The 23,057-nt window shown below is 38.8% G+C and overlaps 1 protein-coding gene across 4 annotated transcripts in view; it reads left to right on the plus strand.

The window, feature by feature from the left end:
• Window positions 1-23,057, plus strand: part of ATAD2 (ATPase family AAA domain containing 2) — a 29,969-nt gene that overhangs the window by 686 nt on the left and 6,226 nt on the right. For 2 of the 4 annotated variants that reach the window (XM_056482747.1, XM_056482748.1), the window contains exons 2-24: window positions 3,903-4,042; window positions 4,554-4,603; window positions 5,544-5,697; window positions 6,683-6,779; window positions 7,227-7,275; window positions 7,609-7,719; window positions 8,173-8,251; window positions 9,189-9,281; window positions 10,180-10,288; window positions 10,507-10,622; window positions 11,325-11,499; window positions 12,131-12,219; window positions 12,559-12,718; window positions 14,079-14,169; window positions 14,493-14,807; window positions 15,762-15,867; window positions 17,160-17,343; window positions 18,831-19,016; window positions 20,288-20,423; window positions 20,575-20,771; window positions 22,001-22,160; window positions 22,501-22,623; window positions 22,718-22,858. In XM_056482747.1, the coding sequence (XP_056338722.1) occupies window positions 3,903-4,042; window positions 4,554-4,603; window positions 5,544-5,697; window positions 6,683-6,779; window positions 7,227-7,275; window positions 7,609-7,719; window positions 8,173-8,251; window positions 9,189-9,281; window positions 10,180-10,288; window positions 10,507-10,622; window positions 11,325-11,499; window positions 12,131-12,219; window positions 12,559-12,718; window positions 14,079-14,169; window positions 14,493-14,807; window positions 15,762-15,867; window positions 17,160-17,343; window positions 18,831-19,016; window positions 20,288-20,423; window positions 20,575-20,771; window positions 22,001-22,160; window positions 22,501-22,623; window positions 22,718-22,858 (3,061 nt within the window). The other 2 variants (XM_056482750.1, XM_056482749.1) reach the window with 2 other exon arrangements.

Consider the following 23,057-nt stretch of genomic DNA (forward strand, 5'->3'; position numbering starts at 1 on the left):
AGGAGCTGAGAACGCGCTGGGGAGTGCTGTTCCGCGGAGGAAAGAAAGAGGGGAGAGCCGAGTGTCCGGGACAAGCGGCTGTGGGTGGGGGTCTGTAAGAAGCAGCCGGCCCGTTCCCCGTTACCTGCCTCTCGGCACAAGCCCTGGGCCGGGATCTGTGCCAGCTTGCTGAGAGCGGGTCTCTGGGAATACAAACCTGCATCGTCTCATGGTTTGGTGTGTTTGTGTCATTCCCTATCCCCTTTTATTTTGGTTCAGTTCCTTATCTAAAAAAGCTAACTTGAAAAGATCTAAGAAACCTCTCTTAGTTGTAGCAATGCTTATAGAGGGCTCTCTGTTTAGATGACAGAAATGCATTAAAACCGTAGGGGGCCTCTGAGTACATTCTGCTTGGCCCGAAGGGCTTGCTAAATACTCCTTAGTCAAATAGTACTTTGGATACTCTAAAAAAGGACCTGTTTAGAAATTTGTAGTTAATTAAAGTGCATAACCCAAACCGGTGATAATGTTACTTAAACTTGCTATAATCTTGATCTACCCTACTAGAAGAGAGACAGACAACTTTCGTGATGGTAAAGGACAAATATCGAGTGGGCTGTGCTCTCTGCATCTCAGCACTGCAACTGTAATCATTTCACATTCCATTGTTTTTTAACAAAGCCTTCAAAAAACTAAAACTTTCCTCTACTGTTTCCAAGTCAGGCTCTACTCTGCAGACTGTCCTGTATTTCTGTGACAAATAAAAGCAGACCAGCTCTGACTCAGAAGTTGTCTGCTCTTCAGGGGAGCCCTGCCTTGGAGTGATGCTACTCAAAGACTCTTTCCTTCCTGCAGATGTCTTTCAGGAGTCTCAGTTGTATGGATTAATTTTATGTTCTTGTATTTGTTTGCATTATTTTCAAGACTACTGAACTAAGAAGAAAAAAGTCCTAGTGGTGGCAGGTTTTTCTCCCCCCTTACAAAGAGTCATGGGATCTACTTAAAGATCACTGCTCTGTTTTTGCAGTCTGCACTAGAAATGTTTGTCGGGGGCTCATTCAGCCTTTGCACAGGAGGGTAGGCTGTGCAGCATTAGGCAGATAACACTGCTGGCATGTGTTCTCAGTGTGGAAGACAGGAACAAGGAAGCTAAATGTAAAGTCATGCCTGAAGCTAAAGCAGAATCATTGTTATGAAACTGGTTGTAAAGTTTTTCTTTGGTTTGGGTTTGTTTGTTTTATTGGGGTTTTTTTCCTTCCTTTTTGTAGACCTTTCCTGTGCTTTGAGCATGAAGTCATTGCCTCATTTGTAGAACGCTGGGCTCTGCTGGGGGTTTTAACTATGGAGATAATGTAGAAGTGCTCCATCTGACAGAGGTTATGAGAACTGGTGCTGGCTTAATGTTCAATTCCCAATGCCTCTTTCCTGTCTTGTTGATGTGCAAGAACTTGGTGGTGGCAACTTTTGCTTTTTTTCCCTGATGTCAGCATATGATTTATCTTTAGTTATACAGCTCATTTCATCCACAGACAGTAAGAAGCATACAACAGGAGGTCTCAGGTAAACCAATATCTGTTGAGTTTATTCTCTTCCAGGTTTCCAGTCCCAGTAAGTTTCATGAGTGAGTCTCCCAGTGACATCCAAAGTGGCTGCTATCCCTTTGGAAGCCATGTATCTCCAGGTCTATAACCATACCGAATTCCCCAAGCTGAACAAGTTTGTTCTTGTGACATATATTTGAGGGCAATGTGCTCCAGAGTTCTCTTTTTGTATGGGCATTCTAACCTGTATCAGGAATGTGGCCAGCAGGACCAGGGCAGTGATTGCTGTGGCGAGGCCACACCTTGAATCCTGTGTCTAGTTCTGGCCTCTTGTGACAAGAAAGGCATTGAGGTGTTGGAATGCATCCTGAGAAAGACAACAGAGCTGGGGAAAGGTCTAGAAAGTATGAGGAGCAGAGCTGGGGGTGTTCTACCTGGAGAAAAGGAAACTCAGGGAAGACCTTATTACCCTCTACAACTACATGAAGGAAGGTTGTAGGTGATCAGCCTTTTTTCTCAGGTAGCCCATAACTCTCAGACAGGCCAAGAGGACATAGCCTCTGGCAGCACCAGGGAAGGTTCAGGTTGGACATCAGGAAGAAATTTTTCACAAAAAGGGTGGTTAAGTCTTGGAACAGGCTGCACAAGGAAGTGTGGAGTCACCACCCCTGTAAGTGCTCAAGAAATAACTGCATGTGGCACTTAGTGGTTTTGTACACAAGGTGATCATCATTCAGAGGTTGGACTCTATCTTGGAGGTCTTTTCCAACCTTAATGATTCTATGAAAGTGGTTTGGCAAGCTCCTCTGCCAGCTCCCTCTGTACCCTTGACTGGGATCCCATTGTAGAGGTGTGGGTGTCCAAGTGGTGTAGCAGGTCACTGACTGTTCCCTCCTGGATTATGGAGGCTTCTGTTCTCTGTCCCTGGCTGGCTACCATGAATACTCCTGGTTTTACTGTTAAAGCCTGAGACAAAGTACTTCTGCCTTCTCCTCATCCATTATCATATGTTTGCCTGTGCATCAAGTGAAGGATGGAGATTCTCTGTAGTCTTCCTTTTCTTGCTCATATATTTGTAAAAATGTTTTGTGTCTTTTACGGCAGTAGTCAGATTAAATTCTTTTTGGGCTGTGGCCCTTGCAATTTTCTCCCTGCATAACCAGACATCCTTGTGGTCCTTCTTCATTCATCTCCATCAATCAAGTTAATCCATCAAGTGGAATTACCTCTTGGTAACATTAGTGTGAAGCAGTAGAATAATCTGGTCTGTTTTGTGCCCTTTTTGGTGTAAGATTTAGTTTGGCATACTTGCAATAAGACCTTGGGTTGTAAATGGAACAAGCTACTTCCCATGGCCACCGCAGCTTTCCTCATGCAGTAAAAGTCAATAGCATCCTCCTTGCAGAAACACTAATGTGAACAAAATGAACATCCATGAAGAACTGTATCTGTGTCTTGAGTTCCCTTTGGTTTTCTGTGGATAATTGCTACCCTCTGAAAGGAAGACTTTTTATATCCCTCTGAATGCCATTATAAATGGAACAGAGACAGGGGGAAAACTCTTCTAAAAAGATTTTAATCTCGGTACTAGGAATTTTTCTGTTGCATTAAAGATACAGAAATATAGCAGAAAATGGACCCCCTTGGGTTCCAGCTGCTCCTCGGAGATCAGAGAATCTGGGTGCAACTGGGCCTAAGTTCTGATTATAGCCCACTGGACACTCAGCCTGGCCAAGTTCAGTAGGAACTTACAGGATCCATATTCACAAATAGTGCTGGTAATTGAAGTGACAGGAAAGCAGATTCTGAATTGCTGTTGGTAAATGCACTAGCTGCAGAGTGTTAATATGTGCTCCTACAGAAGGAATAGTGACAGAGATCCATTAGCAATAAATCCAGGTAAATATTCCCAAGTCTGTTCCAAGACAGTTGGGAGACACAAAACTCACCTCAAGGTGTCCCTTCAGGGACAAGGAGTGACACTGTCCATCAGCTGAGCCAAAGGAAGCAGAGGGGCTTTCCTCTCTCTATTGTTTTGCTTGTTTGGTTGGTTGATGTTGTTGTTTTGGGTTTGTTTTTTTTTTTTTGCCCCAAATCCCTCCTTTTGTAGTGTAATTTTTGGCCTTTCCCAAAGAGATAGAACAATTGCATGTTATAGATGAGATTGAGGTTACTGGGCCACTGAACCAAGTTTGAAATCAAAGATTTTGGAATTTTTCTTGGAAATCTGATGTGATTTTTTTCATCAGAGCAGAAGTAGTTCAAGGCTTATCTGCTATTAGTTGCAACTCATTTGAATCAGGAGTGTAACAGACAAAACTTGATCAAATGAGGCAATATAAATGGTTCAGATAAGTAAATTATTCTTTCTTCTTTTCCTAGAAATTTTCCTCTGGCAAGATTGAATATTTCAATGGACACTGCTTAAGATCGAGGAGAAAAAACATGCCTCACTGTTCAGACTCAAGCTTTGACAAAAGCATGGAAATCCTAAGTGAAAATGTCAGTCGACACTTTTCGAGGTATTGTATTTCTAGGTGTTCAATCTCTATTTAAGTCATAGAATGAAAAGGAAAAGTGAAAGCATGCACAGTGAGTCACATCATGATAAATCTACAGCTAAAAACTCACAAGGGAATATGAATATGTTAATGTCAGTGCCAGTGGATTAGAACTAGAATCACTCTTCTTAGTAAAAGTGTTCTGCTTTATAAAAGGCATGTATCTCCTGCTGGGTCCTTTGAGATCTCTCCTCCGCTTTGGTTACTGAGATACTACCTGCCCTATTGAGACATCAAGATGAGCAAGCTGGGAAATATCTGTCCTTAGAGAGCTGTGTGCATATGGTGCTACAGCAGACTCGGGATCCAAATCTTCCCTGGAGTCCGCAGGCTTTTCTTTGCATGATATGGAGCACTAGATTAAAGTTCCCCAGTGCTGAGGGGGAAATGTGCAGTGCAATATAACTCAATACTTTTGTACAGTACTTCTGATACAATTCTGTTCTCCTTTCTTTTCTTTTTCTTAATGTAGGCAGTTGGCAAAACCAAAATCAGGCCCAAAAAGGGAGGACTATAAAGAAGGTGAGTATTAGTATTCCTTAGGAAGGTGTCCCTGAAGTTGAGGATTTCACCTTTGAACCAGCTTGCCATGCTGAGTACACAGGCAGGCTTGGTGCTGTGAGGCCACTTTGAAAAGGGAAAATCCCTTAGCTTCAGGCAGCATTGTGCCAGCTACAGGCTGAATGTGGGATCTAAAATGCACTTTGTGTGTAGAAACTCAAGTTCTTCTTGGGCAATGTAAATTATTATTTACTGAGCTCAAGGTTAGTTTTATAGTTGGTGGTGATGAGATCAAACCTACATGTGTTTAAAATGACATGGTATTATGTCTGTTACTCTCTCACTGACCTCTCTTAAGAGTTTTAATGATAGTACAAGTAATGAACCCATAGGAAAGGATGCTGTCTAGTAAATATTGGGCAGATTTATTTTAAAGCAGGCAAGTGGTTTTGAGTTCTTTATATTACCTTGAGGCCTTTCTTGTCTTCTAGGGCTTTTGTGTCATGGTGCAGAAAATGAAAATGATGAATGCTTAGACAGTGTAAAAAAACTATGTATCTTTAGAAGAGATATCTCACGTAAGCAATTTTTAGAAAAAACTATTAGATACAATTTTACGTGAATGAAGGGAAAACACCTTAGAGGTAGGCATTTGTTGTTTTCACTTTCCCAGAGAGCTAAATGGAATAAATTTACCTCCTACATGGAACAAAAGCTGAGTGTTTGTTTTCATTAGCTTGGCTTTCCAGTCTACTAAAAAAGCTGCTATACAAATCAGACTTTTACATATGTAGTTTAAGCAGAAGTACTTCAAGTTGAATGCTGTGATCATGAAAATAACTTTAAATTTATACTTAAATTCTTTAAATAAAAGGCATTTACATTTTCCTAGAGCAAGAGTGAAATAAAGTGACTGACACATTTTCCATCACAGAAAGTTTTATGTATTATTGCATTTCAGTGTCCAAAACACTGAAGACCAGAGCTGACTCAAAAGCTGCAGAGCAAGTCCATGAAGAAAATGGAGATTTGGAGGTTCGCCGCAGCTGCAGACTTCGACAAAGCCGTTACAGCACTACAAATGAATCTGCTTTGTTTGACAAACTTATAACAAAGTAAGGAGTTTTTCTTACCATCTTGCAAAGCTACTATGATGAGTCTTATTAGCAACCCTTTGCACTATGGCAAAATATTGGCCAGGGACTTTCTCCTCTTTTTGCCAGCAGGAAAAGGTATTGTTTTTCCTGGCAGCAAGAGCTATTTGCATTCACTGGTCAGACTGAGACTTCCTCTGAGCTGCTATGTATGTGCTATATCTCAGTGATTGGATGTGAGGAAGAAATAGTCTATTGTGAGGGTGGTGAGGCACTGGAATAGGATGCTTCCTCCCTGGACGTGTTCAAGGTCAGGTTGGGAACCTGGTCTGGTATGTATAGGCTGGGTAGGTTTATATGTTGTGAACCAAAACAGTCAGCTTATATTGTGGTTTCCAGTAGATTTAACTTAAAATACTAAGGAAAGTTGGATACTGGCAAAGTGAAGCAATTCAAATGTTTCTGCCTGTCTGTGGCTTAATTCCCTCTGTGAAGCCCAAACTGAAATTTGTTTCCTGAAAGTGTAAGAGCAGTAAGACATTGTGTCTAGCATAAGTAGTCATTGAAAATCAACAGGAAATTTAAATAGCAGTGTAGAGAAGCAATCTGCTGTCTGAAGAAGGCTATGAACCAAGTGACTCAATGCTATCATGCAGAGCAGCCTTAAGTGCTATGAAAAACTGCTGTCATTTCTTTGTTGCTTTACTGTGATCTTCAGAATTCTTTTTCTTATTAAAATAGTTGGGGTTTTTTTATACTGTGTTCAGCAAGAGAGGGAAAATAAACCTGAAAACAATGTATGTTTGCAGATACTCATACATTGTTCTTAATTTTTTATAAAAAAGTAAAGATTTGATGTAATTTTCAAGTAGTGTTGAAAAATTTGAAGGTATCAATGACTTGCGTTGTGCACACTGTATTCAAATATTATGATTGTGTGCTGTTCTAAATGGGCTTTTTCTGTACTTGCCTTTTTTTTCTTTCATATGTTAACTTTTTATCTTAGTACTGCAGAAGCAGTCTTGCAGAAAATGGATGACATGGAGAAGATGCGTAGACGGCGAAGGATGGGAGACTTGGAGGAGTTCCACGACACAGAAGAAGTAGATACTAATTTATTTTGCTGGTTTTGTATAAGTAGGGTATTTCATATAGGGAAGTTATTTCCCTTCCCCAAGAGGAAGTCATGTTAAAATGATAGACAGCAATCATATGTCCTCTGTTTTAGTTTTGCTTTATTAACTTAAGTTAGTCCACTGTCTTTTTGAATGGCAGTCACTTTGTTTTTTAAATGTCGTCATAGCCTGCTTTCATAGCTTGTTTGGATATGCACTCCTATTTTAGAGTGGAAACCCTTGTTATTAATCTTATTAATCCTGGGTTCTAGAATATTCCTGTTCTCTTTTGCTGTACAATAACTAAATCTCGTCTGTGTATATGAGTGCCTTGATGATGATACTGTATAGGCACCAAATATGGCCACAGGTTTTCTGCTTACTTGTGACTGGTCTTTTGTGTTTCTTTTTTTTTTTTTTTTTTATTACTTTAAGGAAAGCCTTGATATGGAAAGGACTGATGAAGAAATAGCTGATAATCAAGGTAGCGTTGTTGGATAAGTCTGTTTTTAGTTGGCTTGACTATGTTCTAGCCAAAAGCTTTGTCTTAAATAGAGATGGGATGAGCTACTGGGTATTTTTCCTCTATTGAAAATAATCTGCACTGTTACTGACATTATAAACAACAGTCAGACTAGGGCTCTACTATAGTGAGCTCTGAACAGGTTTTCAGAGGAAAAGAGAAGTTGTTGTTTGTCCCAAGCTCTTACAGCATAAGAGGTTGTGGACTGATGGGAATACATGTGATGTAGTGCATTTTGAATTTAATATAATTTGCAACAGTACTTAAACAGTGCAACGTAATGTTGATGTGCAGGGGGTTCCTCAGAAGAAAGTGAAGCCAAAGAAGATGATGGTGAGGACAATCAAAAGCGTTACTCCTTTCGGCAGAGGAAAACTGTGGAACGCTATCAAGCTCCATTGCAAAGTAGGTTATAGGCACAACTTGTCTTAAGAGCTAATTTCTTGGCTGGAAGGAGAGTGTTATGGGGGTTTTTAAGAATGAAAATATGTACACACACTCAACTTCTATTTCAATATCTTACCTGCAATTTAGTTAAAGGCGTATATCCTGTGCACATTCTATTTCTTTGTTTTTTGGCATCCTTATTATTGTTTTTCAATAAGAATGCTACCTATGTATTCTTGAAAGAATAGTAATTAAACAGACTTGATCTTGTGGTTTTCAGTTCTTAATACTCAGGTGTATATGTTTTTGCTTTTATTGTACACTGATTTTAAAAAGCAACCTCTTCTTCCCCACCCTTGAAACTTCCCCAGAACTTAGAGATAGTTGATATATGTCCCATTCTCTGCCTCTTTTGATATCCTGCTTTCTCTTACTTTTGTAATACTATACCAAATTTTTTGCTTTCAACAGAACCAAGACAACGTAAGATGTATTTTTCAGACAGGCCTTCACCTGTCAGACAGAGAGATTCATGCAAGGGAGCTAACAGGTATGTATTTATTTAGTGATAGTTCTTTCTCAGTAGTGCTGTCAGTCACATAACTGAATACTGCTTTCAAGGGTTTTTGAACTCATGGTAATTAGATATTAACAGTATGGTTATTTCTGTGGCGGTCTGAGGGTATAAAGAAAGCAAATATTGGGGAGAAGCCCATCCTTTTTACTGGCCATTAGATTTTATTAGAAAATTCAGGTTTTGTGGTAATGATGAGGGTTATAGCTGAGATTGTATAACTGAATTTGTTCTGGAAGTGAAGCCAAAAATCCTCCTCTGAAAATCTCAGACTGTTTAATCTTGAAGGATGGAAATTTTCTTAAAACTAGAAACAACTTACTTAGAGAGAGTATGGAAGTTTTAATGATTTTTTTTTTTTTTAATCACTCAGGTACTGATTCTGGTTTCTCTTTGGAATCAATTCAAGTTTCTGTATGAAACTGCTTAAAGCAAGAAAAATACTACATTAAATTCTAAATTACAAATTGCAGTAGCAGTGACAAATAGATATAGCATCCTGCAACTGTTCAATGCCATTCCTTGCTAGATAGGAGCGCTTTATTTAGCATCCTTGAAAGCAGGCAGTTATGGAAGGAGAGAGTTTTGAAACCAAATTTTGAAATTAAAAGGTTGGTGTTTCACATAGTAGCTACATAATGTTAAGTGAAACTTGATTTGTGTGTGAGAGCAGGTGGACAAAAAGTAGCTTGGTTAAGAAATTTCTTTGCACACTGGTTAAACATTTCACCATCCTAATAAAAATCAAATTTTGCTGTCATGAGGAAAATCACATAACGTAGTTTGAAATCAGATTCATAAGGAGTACAATAATCTGGAAATGTCAAAGTAAACTGAGAAAGTCTTCACTTAACTTTTGATATTACTTAGTGTTTATTTTAAATTTTTTAATTGTTTGTTTGAATGTTTGCAGACAGAGACATGCAGTCCCCAGCAGTGATTCCTCTTCCTCATCTGATGATGAAGAGGATTTTGAGAGGCAGAGGAAGAACAGAAATTTAAGAAGGTTAATGCCATTGGAGAACAGGGGAGGAAGGAGGCTACTTGGGAGGACTTTACATCTTCCTAACTGTGAAGTGTTACCATCTTCATCTTTTTCAGTTTCTAAATTCTGGCAGTTGTGTCTGTTGATACAACTAACTGGACTCTCTACAACTGGATTTTTAGCATTGATTTTAATAAGAAATTTGATTTCTAGGTGGGAATGAGGGTAGCAACACTTGGATGAAATTTCTTATTGTAAAATTCTGCTGCTCCTGTGCTTTATAGTAGCTGGTTCAGAGAGAAAGCCACTATAACAGAGGATATTTATAGAGGAAATGATGGAGATTTGGTTTAACAAATGCTCTAGAAAAACTATTTTAGTAACAGTCTAAGAAATATGCTTTCAGCCTGATGTCTTGGATGTCTTTCAGAGTAGTCTACTGGCAGACAGGTTCCAGGAGCCTTGTGAAGGACTAGCAGTGATAGACAGCCTTTATAATGTTAAAACCAACTGAAATAAGTATCATCTTGAGCTATAAATTTTTAATATAGAGGTTAAAAGTGTTTGAAAAGTATCAGTGTGTTTAGGGGTCGGGAGGGGCAGTTTTCTTCCTCACATGAATCATTCAGCCGATGGTCTGCACATAAGGAATAACTCGTTCTAAGCTTGTATTCCTACATGTGCTCCATGGACTGGCATGGATATTTATAGGTGCTAGGAGTTGTTAAAATAATTAACCCAGCTTAATATCTGGAGTGGCCATTTTACTTTCTTTACGCATGGACATTAAACATAAAACAACTGGAATGGATATTTAACAATTCAAGAAGTTTGCACTCATAGGATCTGATTAATTCATTTGCTACTATTAGAAAATCAAAAATAGACATTGTGGATTTTTCTCCTTAATTCAAATCAGGTCTCTTCCTACCAACTTTCGGAAAAGTGACTTAAAGGGAGTTCACAAAGATCGCATGAAAATCGGAGGCAGTCTGGCTGATGTTGATCCAGTGCAAATAGATTGTTCAGTAAGTATTTTTACTTCATAGTGTCAGTGAGACATTTTCAGTAATTATGGAAGCTTTCATACAGTAATGTGCTATCTATAACTGCCATGGCTTAGTTTTGTTTCAAGCAGTTTGAAAATGAGCATGAATGTCTCCTTTGTGCTGACATCTAATTTCTGATGGACCTTTGAGGTTGCAGCTTTAACATCTAAAATGTGTTCTGTTGTCATCATCTTTAGGTACGATTTGATGGTGTTGGTGGTCTTGCTGACCACATTTCAGCTTTAAAAGAAATGGTTGTTTTTCCATTGCTTTATCCAGAAGTCTTTGAGAGGTTCAAAATTCAACCTCCAAGGTAAGAGATGCCATTTAAAACTGTAAGTCCTAATTCACCTATTTTCAGGAAAATACTCAACTGAAGTATGGTTATGTTTCCACACTTCAGAATTTTAAGGGTTGATGCTTTTTTTTAGCAATAGAAAAAAAATAATTTTTAAAAAATGGATAGAATGCACCATACATGTAGGTTCAAAGATTTGCAGTGTGGTGAGACTGTTTTAAAAGTGTCTTTCCTTCAAAATGGGGAGATGGAGTGGTTTTGAGTTCTACATTCAAGTGGTCTTGTTCAGTCTGTAAGTGATAGTCAACTGCAGTTTGTTTTTGTGGAAGTCCAGTTGTCTGTCTCACCAACTCTTTTTTTCAAGAATTCCAGTATCAGTTTTACAAATTATTGGACTTGTAACTAAAACCTTGCAGTGCTGGCTTGGGCTAAAAACACATTGCCCACTTTTTACACAGCTGAATGGGTTCTGTTTTATGAAATTAAATTATTAAAGATTTAATTGTTAGATTTGTATATTCTGGGCCATCAACAGTCATAGTATATTGAAATAAGACTTCAGATTCTTTGGTTTCAGTAACTTGAAAAGTATAAGAACGAAGAGGGCTTTGTTTAGGAGAGAACAGTTCTGTGCTTCAGGGATGAGGGTGGTAACGGTTACTTTTCTAAGATATTTTTCTTAAGTGAATTTTTATTTTTTTTCTTTTTTAATTGCAGAGGCTGTCTATTCTATGGCCCACCAGGGACTGGAAAGACATTGGTTGCTCGTGCACTTGCTAATGAATGTAGCCAAGGTGACAGGAGAGTAGCCTTTTTTATGAGAAAAGGTGCTGACTGCCTGAGTAAATGGGTTGGGGAATCAGAACGACAGCTTCGTTTGTTATTTGATCAGGTACGGTTGAAATGTGCATTATGTTTGAGTTGTAACTAAATTTCTGTGGTCAAGAACATTTCTTCTTCCTTTTTTGCCAACTGCTTCCATTGAAGTGGGATTGTCAATGTTTCCTTTTTCAGTAACATTTTTAGAGGCTTGAAGTCTTTTTCAGATGCATTAAAAAAATTAGTAAAGCAGTCAAGAGAATGTTGCAAAGCAACACACACCTCCAGCTCCTTGCCTAAGGAAAGAAAAATCCAAACATCTGCAAAAAAGGTTTCAAGAAGTGGTGACTTTTGATCAGAGGGAAACTAATGCAGGCTGAAAGCATGGTTGTTTTCAAATTGGTAGCAAAGGTTGCTTCCAGAACCTGGAATACAGTTAAGTCCTGGCTGTGTTCTTGGCGATTGACAAATACCTATAAAAACCAGTGGTGTGATTTGTTTCCTATCGCCCATCTCAGTGGGTTGACCTATGCTCCTGCCTTCTGTTACTCGGGACACTTCACTACTTTAGATCAATGAGTAGAAATCCCTGATGCTGGTCTGAAAAATCTACTTCCAGTGACTTTACAACCACAGTGTTTGTGCATTTCTCCTCCAAACAGTGCTTTTTTCCTGATGTCAATATTCCTATGTTTTCACTGTAGGCCTACCAGATGCGACCTTCAATTATTTTCTTTGATGAGATCGATGGTCTTGCTCCTGTACGGTCCAGTAAACAAGACCAAGTTCATAGGTGGGGCATGTTTTGTATTAACATTGAAGCTGCTTCAGCTTTGTGAAAAGAAGACCACAACCTCTTTAATTTGATGTGACACATTTATTTATCCTGAAAACTAGTAATTCAGTACTACTTAATTTCAGATAATCTTTAAATAGTAATTAAAAACAATTCACTAAACTTTATACCAGTACAAGGTCTATTACCTTATCTATTTTGTTATGTCTTAAAATGACTTGTGTTTTTCTAGTCAGCATTTTATCAATAAGAGCGTGTCCTTTCTGAGTGAGCATTGGTGGTTGTGTGGAAGTGAAGAAAATTAACTACTGAGTAAAATCTGTATTCTTCTCTTAGCTCTGTTGTATCAACACTTCTGGCACTTATGGATGGCTTAGACAGCAGAGGAGAGGTTGTGGTAATTGGAGCCACCAACAGGCTGGATTCTATAGATCCTGCTTTACGAAGACCGGGACGCTTTGATCGAGAGTTTCTCTTCAGCTTACCAAACAAAGAGGTCAGAGCTTCAACTCAACCTCAGTGCTTAATGTGGCAGTCCATCTTTGTGACAAACCCCTGCAACACAGCAGGATCATAGAGAAGTGAAAGTCTCCTCAGTATTGTACTTCTTGGACAAAAGAGGGCTCACTGGAGAGACTGTGCTGTACTGTGGAGGGCAGACCTGGCACTGAATATATATCATTAAGATGATTGTGATAGGTAGTTAGTCCTCTAATAATTAGTTTTGGTTTCACTGCAACCAGTGAAGAAAATGGGGTGCTGCTACTCACTGAAATGTTTAAAAATGACTTTATGAATTAGCAAAGAAGTACTGCTGTAGCACTGTGAAATTGAAAGAAATGGTGTGCAGACAAGAATTCTTTTTTAGTAACAAACTTTGATCCAGGCTGGTGCTGGAACCAATTAAGTATTTTAGGAACTGATGTTCTTACTGGTACTCAGTAATAGGGACTTGGACAAAAATGTGAAGTCACTACACAGGTGCAGGGCTAGGAAAGCTTCTAGTTTAATGACAATAGGCAATGAAAAAAATATTGTGTGGGGATAGCAAGCAAAACTGGAATGCAGTTTTTGTGTTTTCTTTCTGGCTATTACTGATAGTTGTTTCTTGTAGCACTTTTTGGAAAGTGCTGAGTTGATTGCTGGTAAAAGTGCACTAAAGAGTACATTGAACGCAAACATTTTTCTCCAGTTTTTATCTGCTCTTGGGAGCAGGAGAGGAGGTACCATGAAACAGGTTTAATACACACTTCCTCACTGCAAGAATTTTGGAAATCTGCCATAATTAGTCCACTAAGTAGTTCAATGGAAGTCCTGCTAAGATCAGAGATGGGGATATGCAACACTTGACATTTTCTGGATGAGTGACAGTAATTTGAGTCATAATTATTGTTCTACTTGGTAATAACAGTAGCAACTAGGAATGGAGTGTTAGGACTGTTTTCCTTGCATGAGCTATCAGAACAACAAATTTGATGAACTAGTGAGGTTGCCACCATGACATTTTGCTGAATTTGAGAGAATTTTCTGTAAAAACCTGTTTGCAGTTAAGTTTGGGGATTTTTATTACAGTGTTTTCTTCTGGATCTCACACTTGTGAAAACTCACTTTTTTTGGAAGATGTAAATGCCTTTTACTTCATTGCAGCCTCCAGCAAGAGTTAAATATAACAAATTTAGAACTAGGACATTTCCTGCTTGAAAAAACAGAGAATATTAACTGCCCCATAAAATACTTCAGAGTTTGGCAGATAAGAAAAGTATTTGTATTAGCGTGAGGGTTTTTGGGGGTTTTGTGTTGTGGTTGTTTTAACAGAAAATTTAGGACAAACTAAAATGCAAGTGTTCTGTTTTCAGGCAAGAAAAGAGATTTTCAAAATTCACACACGAGACTGGACCCTGAGGCCACTGGACAAGTTTCTTGAAGAGCTGGCTGAGAAATGTGTCGGTGAGTTTGAAAACACTGCTGGTTACTGCACGACTTGAGTCATGGGGAACTGGAGCTTGTTCCAGGCAGTACTTGAGCTCAGATTTTGGTTGTTTTTTGGTTTTTTTCAGAAAACTGAATGAGTTTAGACCATCTTTCCCAGGGGTAAAGTTTTGACTAGGGGGCTGCTTCCTTAGTGCAAGATATCAGGCTGTGAAGCACGTGTCAAAACTCTGCAGTGCAGTAATTCTTTAAGTTACCTCTTACCCTGTTAATTTTTGGCTGCATGCAAAGTCTTTCATTGTTGCACTGACATAACATTTCATTCTGGTTGTGTTTATTAGGATACTGTGGTGCTGATATTAAAGCCTTATGTGCTGAAGCTGCACTCTGTGCTTTGCGCCGCCGCTATCCTCAGATCTATGAAAGGAGTGAGAAACTGGAGTTAGACATCTCTTCAATTAAAATAACAGCAAAGGATTTTGTCATGGCCATGCAGAAGACTGTTCCAGCTTCACAGAGGGCTGTGGCTTCACCTGGGCGAGCACTGTCACCTATTTTAAAACCACTACTAGAAAACACCTTGGAAAGAATTCTACAAGCCTTACAGAGAGCATTTCCCCATGCAGAGCTTGCACTGAAGAAGGACCAACAGCAAGGTATAACAACAACATCCACTCATTTAAAATTCTGCCAAAGCAAAAGCTTCTGATACGTGCAATAACACACATAAACCTCTCAGCCATAATGACAGTTCAGTTTTATAACGTGGATGTGCAGAGTGCTGGATGGGAGCTGTGAGTGACTTGCAATATGCAGTGTTTTAGCTGTTGTATTTTAGGGCTTGGCTTCCATAGCATAGGTGAGCTCATGCTCCTGACTGTGTCAGCCTTGATCAGGTTTAATTTGTCATTGGTGAGAACAAATCAATATTGATACACTATTTCTTGATTAACGAAGGTCTGTGAATAGTTAGTTACTGTGCTAATCTCTGGAGAGTGTTCTCCCAGTATCACCTCTAGTAGAGCTGGGATTGTTCAGATTGATCAGAGGCAGGGACCCACCAGTACGTTGAAAGCACTGGAGCTGGGATTTGGATAGTTGTGCTCCCTCTGTTGTCCACCTCCCATTATCTCCTCCTCTCATGATCTTTGAGGAGCCTTATTTAGAAGCTGTGTGGGTCTTCATAATATGACTGACTAATTCTGGACAAATGGAAGTCTGTGGTCATTACATTCACTTAATTTCCTCACATGTGGTGGGAGAATCTGTTCCAAAAAGCAGTGACCTCATTGGGTTTTTCAGGTGTCCAGGAAGTACAGTTATTCCTAATCAAATTTATTCCAAGGGAAAAAACCTTCCAAGTTTTTGTCAACAGAGAAACCTGATGCAAATTGTGGGACATAGGACAGCTTTGTAGAAATTCTGCAATTTCAGAGCTGTGGTAGAATGAGCCCTTCAGAGAGTAGCATTCATTGTGTGCCCTCAAACAAAATACAAGAAAATACAAGATTTCCTGTTCTGATTTCAAAGGTATATTAATGCAAGAGTGAGATTTGAACTATTCAAATCAACAAAGTCAGCAAAGCTCTCATCTTTAAATCCTATTTTAGGGAATGATGTGATTGACAGTGAAGAGGAATCACCATCAATCTTTGAAGAGAATCCAACTCAGAAAATGCCTGATTGTGAAAAAGCAGAATTCCTCACTTTAAACAGGTCTTGTTTGTCCCCTTTATGTTTATATTTTTAAGATGGCTGGGTGTGTAAACTGTTTTGTTGTGCGGGGAGCTGGATGAGGGAGTGATGGGTGTGTGGGGGTTGGTCAATATTTGCAAGAAGTATAAAGATCCAGCTGGGTTCTAAATGTCCTGACCAAATACACTGCCCTGGCCCAGCCCTATTTGCCTAAATCAAAGTAGTCCACAGATTATTAGAACATGTTGATTTAATCCAAAGTTTCAAGACCCAAAAAATGTGCTGTTTGCCCTTCTAGCTTAAAAAAAAAACTGTAAGGATTTGTGTTGCCATCTTTTGCCTTTCTGCCTTCCAAGATTGTTAAATCAGAAATAAAATTGAGAAACTGCTTGATAAAACACTTTGAGAAACTTAAACAATGTCTGCATTTTGTACCTTTAACCTACAGAGTTTGTTAATCCTTTAATGTTTTATTGTGGAAGTTGTATAAATTAACAGCTGAAGCAGTAGAATATTGTCATCACTGTTGGGTCAGTTATCCTTCTCCCTTTCTATTGCTGTGCTGTCCAGAAAATGTGACCTTCTGAGCTTGGTCTCTACGACCTTTGACTTCAGCAAGTAAAGGTACAAATCTTGAGGTAGAAAAGCCCACAGACCCCTTCGCAAGTGTGTTTCATGCTCATAAAACAAGATGATTAGGAAATTAATAGACAATTCAAAGAGGAAACCATAGAAGTAATTTAACTAATCCAATTGTGTGCTTCTTCAGATACAGCTAATGTGTTTCAGTGCCTACATTAATTTCTTTTTCATAAAAATGTTGGTTTGCTTCTTCCTTACCACTATCTCCAGGCACTACAGCCAAACTTTAGCTAAATTTGGCAGGTGTAGAGATCTGAGTTTCTTGAAGACAAGACCCTTTAAAAATGCTTGTGTACATGGGTGAAGAGAACCAGATTCTTTGGTGCTTAGAAAAGAGAGTTGTTGTTAACCCCGTATCAGGTCACTGACCAGTTATGTGTGTATTTGGCTGGACAGCTTCCCTGAAGGATTTAAGAGCTCTTACTTAACCCAGCTAAAGGAATGGCAGACATGCTGGGGGCTGGCAGGATTTCTTAATGGAGGCATGGTACCAGATTTTGAGAAAATAGGCTTTGATAGTCTTCCTGGTCACAGACTAGCTTATTATTTAGTGGAACATGGAGTGTATTTACCAAAAAAAAAAAAAAAAAAAAAGCATATAGGAAAAAATCTTCAACATCTGTGTCTATTAATCACTTGTTTTTAAATTTGTTTTCTTCTTACTGTTGTAGAAATCCTCGTTGCCAGCCAACATCTTTCAGGCCACGGTTCTTACTAGTTGAAGATCCAGGGTGTGGGCAGGCTTTTCATCTGGCACCTGCAGTAATCCATGCCCTGGAGAAGTTTCCTGTTTATACACTAGACCTGCCTGCTTTGTTTGTTAGCATCACATCCCCAGAAGAAACATGTGCACAGGTATCTTTTTCTTGTTAATCTGGTAGGACTCTTAAACTGAATATAAACTGTATATGTACTTGTGAAATAAGCAGAATTCACTGCTAATGGAAGATGCCTGGTTGGAATATGCTGTTATGTTTACTTCTGTCTGGGAATCCACATTTTTCTAGATGGAATGATACTGTATAAGGATGTTATGCATAGTCATGCTTTCCATTTGAAAGGAAGCAGTGAGGGTGTTGCTAGCAGCTCGGGAAGATGGGAGGTACTGCTAATAAAGCACTCCCTGTGGCAAAAAATCCTGCTGGTCTGTGTTGGATCTAGGAAGTTTTCATTGCTACTTAAGCCTCTGTGCTATCAGTAGATGGCTCTGCATCAGCCTGACAGCATCATGCACCTTCTGAAGCCCTATTTTTTATTATATTCATAGGACAGTCAAGGTGTGGGGGAGAAAAGGTTTATTTTTTTACATACACAGCTTGCAGTACATGCAGGAAAGGAATTAAAATTCATATAAAACTTAATTGTTACCACTGGTGTGCTTTCTATCTCTAGGAAAATTAAATATAACCAGATTAGTGCTGATTTTCTTCTTTTTTAGTTTTAGGCCGGGAATACATATTGTTTGGCAACATGCTGGCAACTGTATTAAAATATTTTGACCTTTAGTAGCAGCACTGGAGAGCTGTAGGAGTCAGGACAGACACATTCCATGGCTGATTTGTTGGATAGGAGAAGCACTTTTCCTTTTATGTGATGGCTGCATCTGTGGACATGTAACTACCCTGTGTAGTGACTGCCTGGATATACCATGTGTTCTTCCCACCTTCTGACAGGAACTCTCTGAATATTGTTAATCTGAGAGGGCACATGGAGAAATTTGTCACTTCCCTCTGGCAGTAGATGCGTTTTGCCTCCTTTGATTGAGGTGCCATCTGTAAGCAGTGACTTGTGGTCTTCCAAAGCATGTCATCTGGTCTGATGGATCCTTTGGTTGTAAGAAGTTATGATTTAGCTCTTCAGGCAGACAAAAGAATGGTCACCTCTTTATAGAATGTGCTTGAAATTACACATTTTAAGCAGGCTTCTCACATAGGTCTTTGAGTCTGTGCTCCAGCCTGTGTTGAGTATGTGCCTGCTCTGAACTGAAATTGGTATGGTTGCAGGTGTGTGGCAATTTCTCCAGGCTAATCTTGCTGAATGACTAGTCTTGTTTTTTCAGGCACACCACCAGATTGGCTGAGTGCCGAAGCTCTTTAGAAGTTCTCTTACACCTAAGTAGTTTTGAAATTGGGCAGAGATTCAAGTCTGTTTCTGTGTGGCCATGTCTGTTTGAGTCAAAGTGAAAATTTCACCTTATTGTTAAGGAGTAGTTAATTTATTGGTTTGTCTTGATGTTTTAGCTTCATGCACTCCTATTTCGTAAGCTAGTTTGACTGATGTGAGTTATTTAGCGTCCTGTTCTACAGGATGTAGTTTTCTTATCTGAGCTTTCATTTTGCCAGTTGATGCGAGAAGCCCAAAGAACAGCACCAAGTATCATTTATGTCCCACAAATCACTTTGTGGTGGGAGACTGTTGGAACTACAGTGAAAGCTGTTTTTATGACACTACTGCAGAACATTCCAACATTTGCTCCAGTTCTGCTCCTTGCAACAACTGATGTGAAACATAGAGATCTCCCAGAAGAGGTATTTATCAATACTTTTTTTGCTCTTCATTTTTTGCTTGTTAGCTTATAACTCCTTGAAGCATGACAATCCTGTGACACTCTAAAACGAATTCATACTATTTAGGCACCCAAACCCTCTTAAAAGTCTCTTAAAATTTGCTTAGACAAAACAATGCTGAAAGCATTTGTCTGAAGTGTTTTCTGAGTAAAAAGATTGACTTCAACCCAACTCTCACCCTTCTCACCTTCTGCTTGTTAGACAGATGTACAAATTTGCTTCAGGCTATCATTTTGGTGACTGCAAGATGGTGAGGTGTGTGCTTAGTGAAGAATCTACAGTGCTTGAGATAGGAAAAATATTGTTTTACTGAAAAGTGAAAAATATTTTTACTGGAAAAGTACAGTGGTCACAGTGTTATTGATGGAATGGCACATCAAACTTAAATAATTTTATTATTTCAGTTTGTCTTTACATCTGGTGTGTGAAAACTTGACATACTGGAAAGATAAAGTCCAACTTCCATTTAAGTAACTTGGTAATCAATTTTTAGTTGTATTCCTTAACAAAATTCAGTAAGGCAACCTGCTGAGCTTTCTAGACATTCATGGTGGTACAACTATGCCCCCTTCAAGGCTGCACTGGGCTTTCAGAAACAGCATCAGAGTGTTAAAGGAAGGTATTCAAAATGTGAATATGATGCTCTGATTATTCTGTCTTGGTAGCAAAAGTGCTGTTAATAAATGCTTTCTAAAATAAGAAAGGAAATTACTTCCATACTCTTTAAGTAATAGAGATGGAAAAACAGAGTGCAACCTCGAAATATGCAACTTTAGACACTTCATTTAAATTAAGTGAAAACAAAATTTTAAAAGCTACCTTAACAAAAAGCTGGCACTTATACATTAAACCTTGCCCATTCTATAGCTGCCATAAAGATTCAAGCTAAAGAACAGAAAGGCAGGTACATACAAAATAACCAGCCTTGGAAGTGGGGACTGTCAACTCTTTCTCAGTGGTTTATCACATCTTTTTTTCATGGAGCCTAAACTCTAGACAGTATTTCTCAGAGCAGGTGTTTTAATTTGCTGTGCTGTGAAAATGTAGCCTTTTGAAGCTATTTAAGCTTATGTTAAAGTCAAGAAGATGATTTTATGTAGCTTGTCTTACCTGGATGGGTATTCAGTTTAGTTTAGAAAGGAAGTCACCTTTTTGGACTAGAATATTAAAATAAAAATACAGAAAATGTGTGTAGCCTTATATGTGAAATATCTTTTCTCCTTATGCTTTAGATAAAAGCTTTATTTAATGATGATTGTGAAGAAGTTTTCAAAATTCAGTGGCCTACCTGTGCTGAAAGAAGAAGTTTTTTTGAGGACTTAGTTATGAAGCAAGCTGCTGAACCTCCTGCATCAAAAAACAACTCAGGTGAGATATTCAAAGTATAAAACCTTGTTAGCAGTAAGTTAACAGCTAATGCAATACGGTGTTTCCTTTGGGGGTAATTTTCTATCAATTACTTTTTATGTGCTTATATTTGAGTACCATTAATTGACTAAAATTTTCCAATTAATTTAAGCTCGGCGGCCATTGGAAGTTCTGCCTGTAGCACCACCACCTAAGCCTCGCCAACTGACAGAGGAAGAAATGAAACAACTGGAGGAGCAGGAAGAGGATACATTGCGTGAACTGAGGATTTACTTAAGGGATGTGACCCACAGACTTGTCATTGACAGACGTTTCAGGGCATTCACAAAGCCTGTTGACCCAGAGGAGGTAAATTAGTGTTCATGTGCAATACCGTTATACCTGTATGTATTCACAATTTCTGTGTGTGTGTTCCCCAGTTTTTGTGTGCTCTTCCTAGGAAGGTTTATCTTTGTCTTTAGGATTGTAGTAGTATCAATCTCCAGGATAGGAGAAGTGAATTTTTGTTTCGGTTTTACTGTTTTTGACTCTTGGGGTCACTCAAACGTCTTCTTTGAGTGTTTGCTGAAGTCCCTGTGTTCCTTCTAAAACCTCTTTAAAACTTGAGAGTATTTCTATTAGAAGGGTCACCCAACAAGGATCATCTAGTCCAAGTGCCAATTACATAAAATGCCAACTCAGTTTACTCGTGAAAGGGCTTTGATATGCTGGTGTATCACAGCACTATAAAGGAGAGATATCTCTTTTTCTCTGCAATTATAAACAGTACTTCTAGGGCTGTTTTAATAAGGCCTAAAGCTCTTTAATTATCAATAGTTATTGCAAGAATAGGAGTAGAATCAGCAATTTGTCAGATTCAGATTCTATTCTCAGGGGCTTTCCTTGGTATAACATCAACCATAAAGACTGTGCTTTTTTTCTTCCTCCCGTATGCTTCTCATTTAATTCACTAAGTAAGTGTAGGCTGGGACACATACTTCCAGGTCAGCTGGAGATTTGAAATAGCATTGCATTTCCACAAGGTCCTGTTTCCCCAAATGTCCACTGAATTATTTCCTCTTCTTGTAGTTTCTAGATCTGAATAATCTAAACAAACATAGATGTCCTCATCTGGGCTAGTCATTAGGCTCCTTCTATTGTCTGAATAAAAGAAATTGGCACCTCTTGGTCCAGTTATTTCATTCTAGGCGCCTAGGACAGGTGCTTCAAAGGTGCAATTCCTGCAGCCTTTTTCTTGCTACCAAAAACAAAGAGAATATCAGGTGACTTTACTGAGAAATGTTCTTTTGCTGTTATTTTCTGAAAGGAAATGAAATGAGTCCCATTCTAGAGGCTGGTTCCCTTCTCTGCCCTACCCATTCTTCTCACCTCCCTGTTTCTTTGTTTTCCCCTCTTCTAGCCTGTCTCTTCAGAGCCAGCTGAAACAGCCTTAGTTTTCAGTAAACTAATTGGGTAACTTCTGCATCTTTGAGTTGTGTCATATTGGGATTTTTAAGAAGTCCTTTATTTCACTTTATGAAAATAATTTTTTGGTAGCTGCTGTATTAAATCTCTGAGCATGTATATTTCCTTTGTAGGTACCTGATTACAATGCTGTTATTAAAAAACCCATGGACCTCTCCACAGTTCTGTCCAAGATTGACATGCACCAGTACCCAACTGCAAGAGACTTTCTAAAAGACATTGATCTAATCTGTAGCAACGCTTTAGAGTACAACCCAGTTAAAGATCCTGGAGGTGAGGATGATTTTATCACTAATTTGTTAAAATTTTAAAAGTATAAGTGGATAAATGTCATTTGTGTACAGTAGATGTGGGATTAGATAATTTAAAAGATTCCCAGAGAATGTTTCTGGCCAAGTTGTGAATGTTGCCGCATCAAATAAACTTATTGGGTGTGAAATTGATAGACATGTTGATTGGAAGCTACTGCTTTTGCTTTAATAATTAACTTATCAGTTGGCATGCTGAGAAGATAACCTTTCAGAACCTACCTGTGAGAAAAAAACTTTCTAAGTAAATAAATAGAGGTTCATAGGCTGGTAGAAAGTACTCAATTTTGATTGTAAAATTTCAGATCGTCTCCTTAGGCACAGAGCCTGTGCTTTGAGAGATACTGCCTATTCCATAGTGAGGGAGGAAATGGATGAAGAATTTGAACAAAGATGCCAAAAAATCAAAGAATCTCGTAAGCAAAGAGGTATGTTTTTTGGCACTGAGGATTTAAAAACTTCTCTCAGTATTTGTAACCAGCCATACAAGGCACCATTCTTTACTCTCTTCTTTATTGCAAGGTTCAGACTGTGCTTCCTCTCACTTCTGTGTAATGCCAAAGGAGGACTGTGTTCCTGGATGTAAGAAAACAGACCCAAAGTGTAATGAAAAATTGAAGATGCCAGGAAGGCCTGTGGATGTCAGTACCCCCTATTCTAAAGGCAAGTTGTATTTTACTCAGACTTTCCTGGAGAAGGTGCTGAAGCCTCTGCTCTTGTGACCTAACAGGTTCCTGTGGTGCCTGGTTCTTCATGCTAGAGGCATTGAATTTTTTAAAAGCATGGGATAAATCCAGAGGTCATTCATTCAGTATGGTTGTGAAGTCCAGGTATAGTGGCTGGTAGACATTGTAAGGCACTG

This window comes from Oenanthe melanoleuca, chromosome 2 (assembly GCF_029582105.1).
Source record: "Oenanthe melanoleuca isolate GR-GAL-2019-014 chromosome 2, OMel1.0, whole genome shotgun sequence".
In the NCBI taxonomy this organism is placed as follows: Eukaryota; Metazoa; Chordata; class Aves; order Passeriformes; family Muscicapidae; genus Oenanthe; species Oenanthe melanoleuca.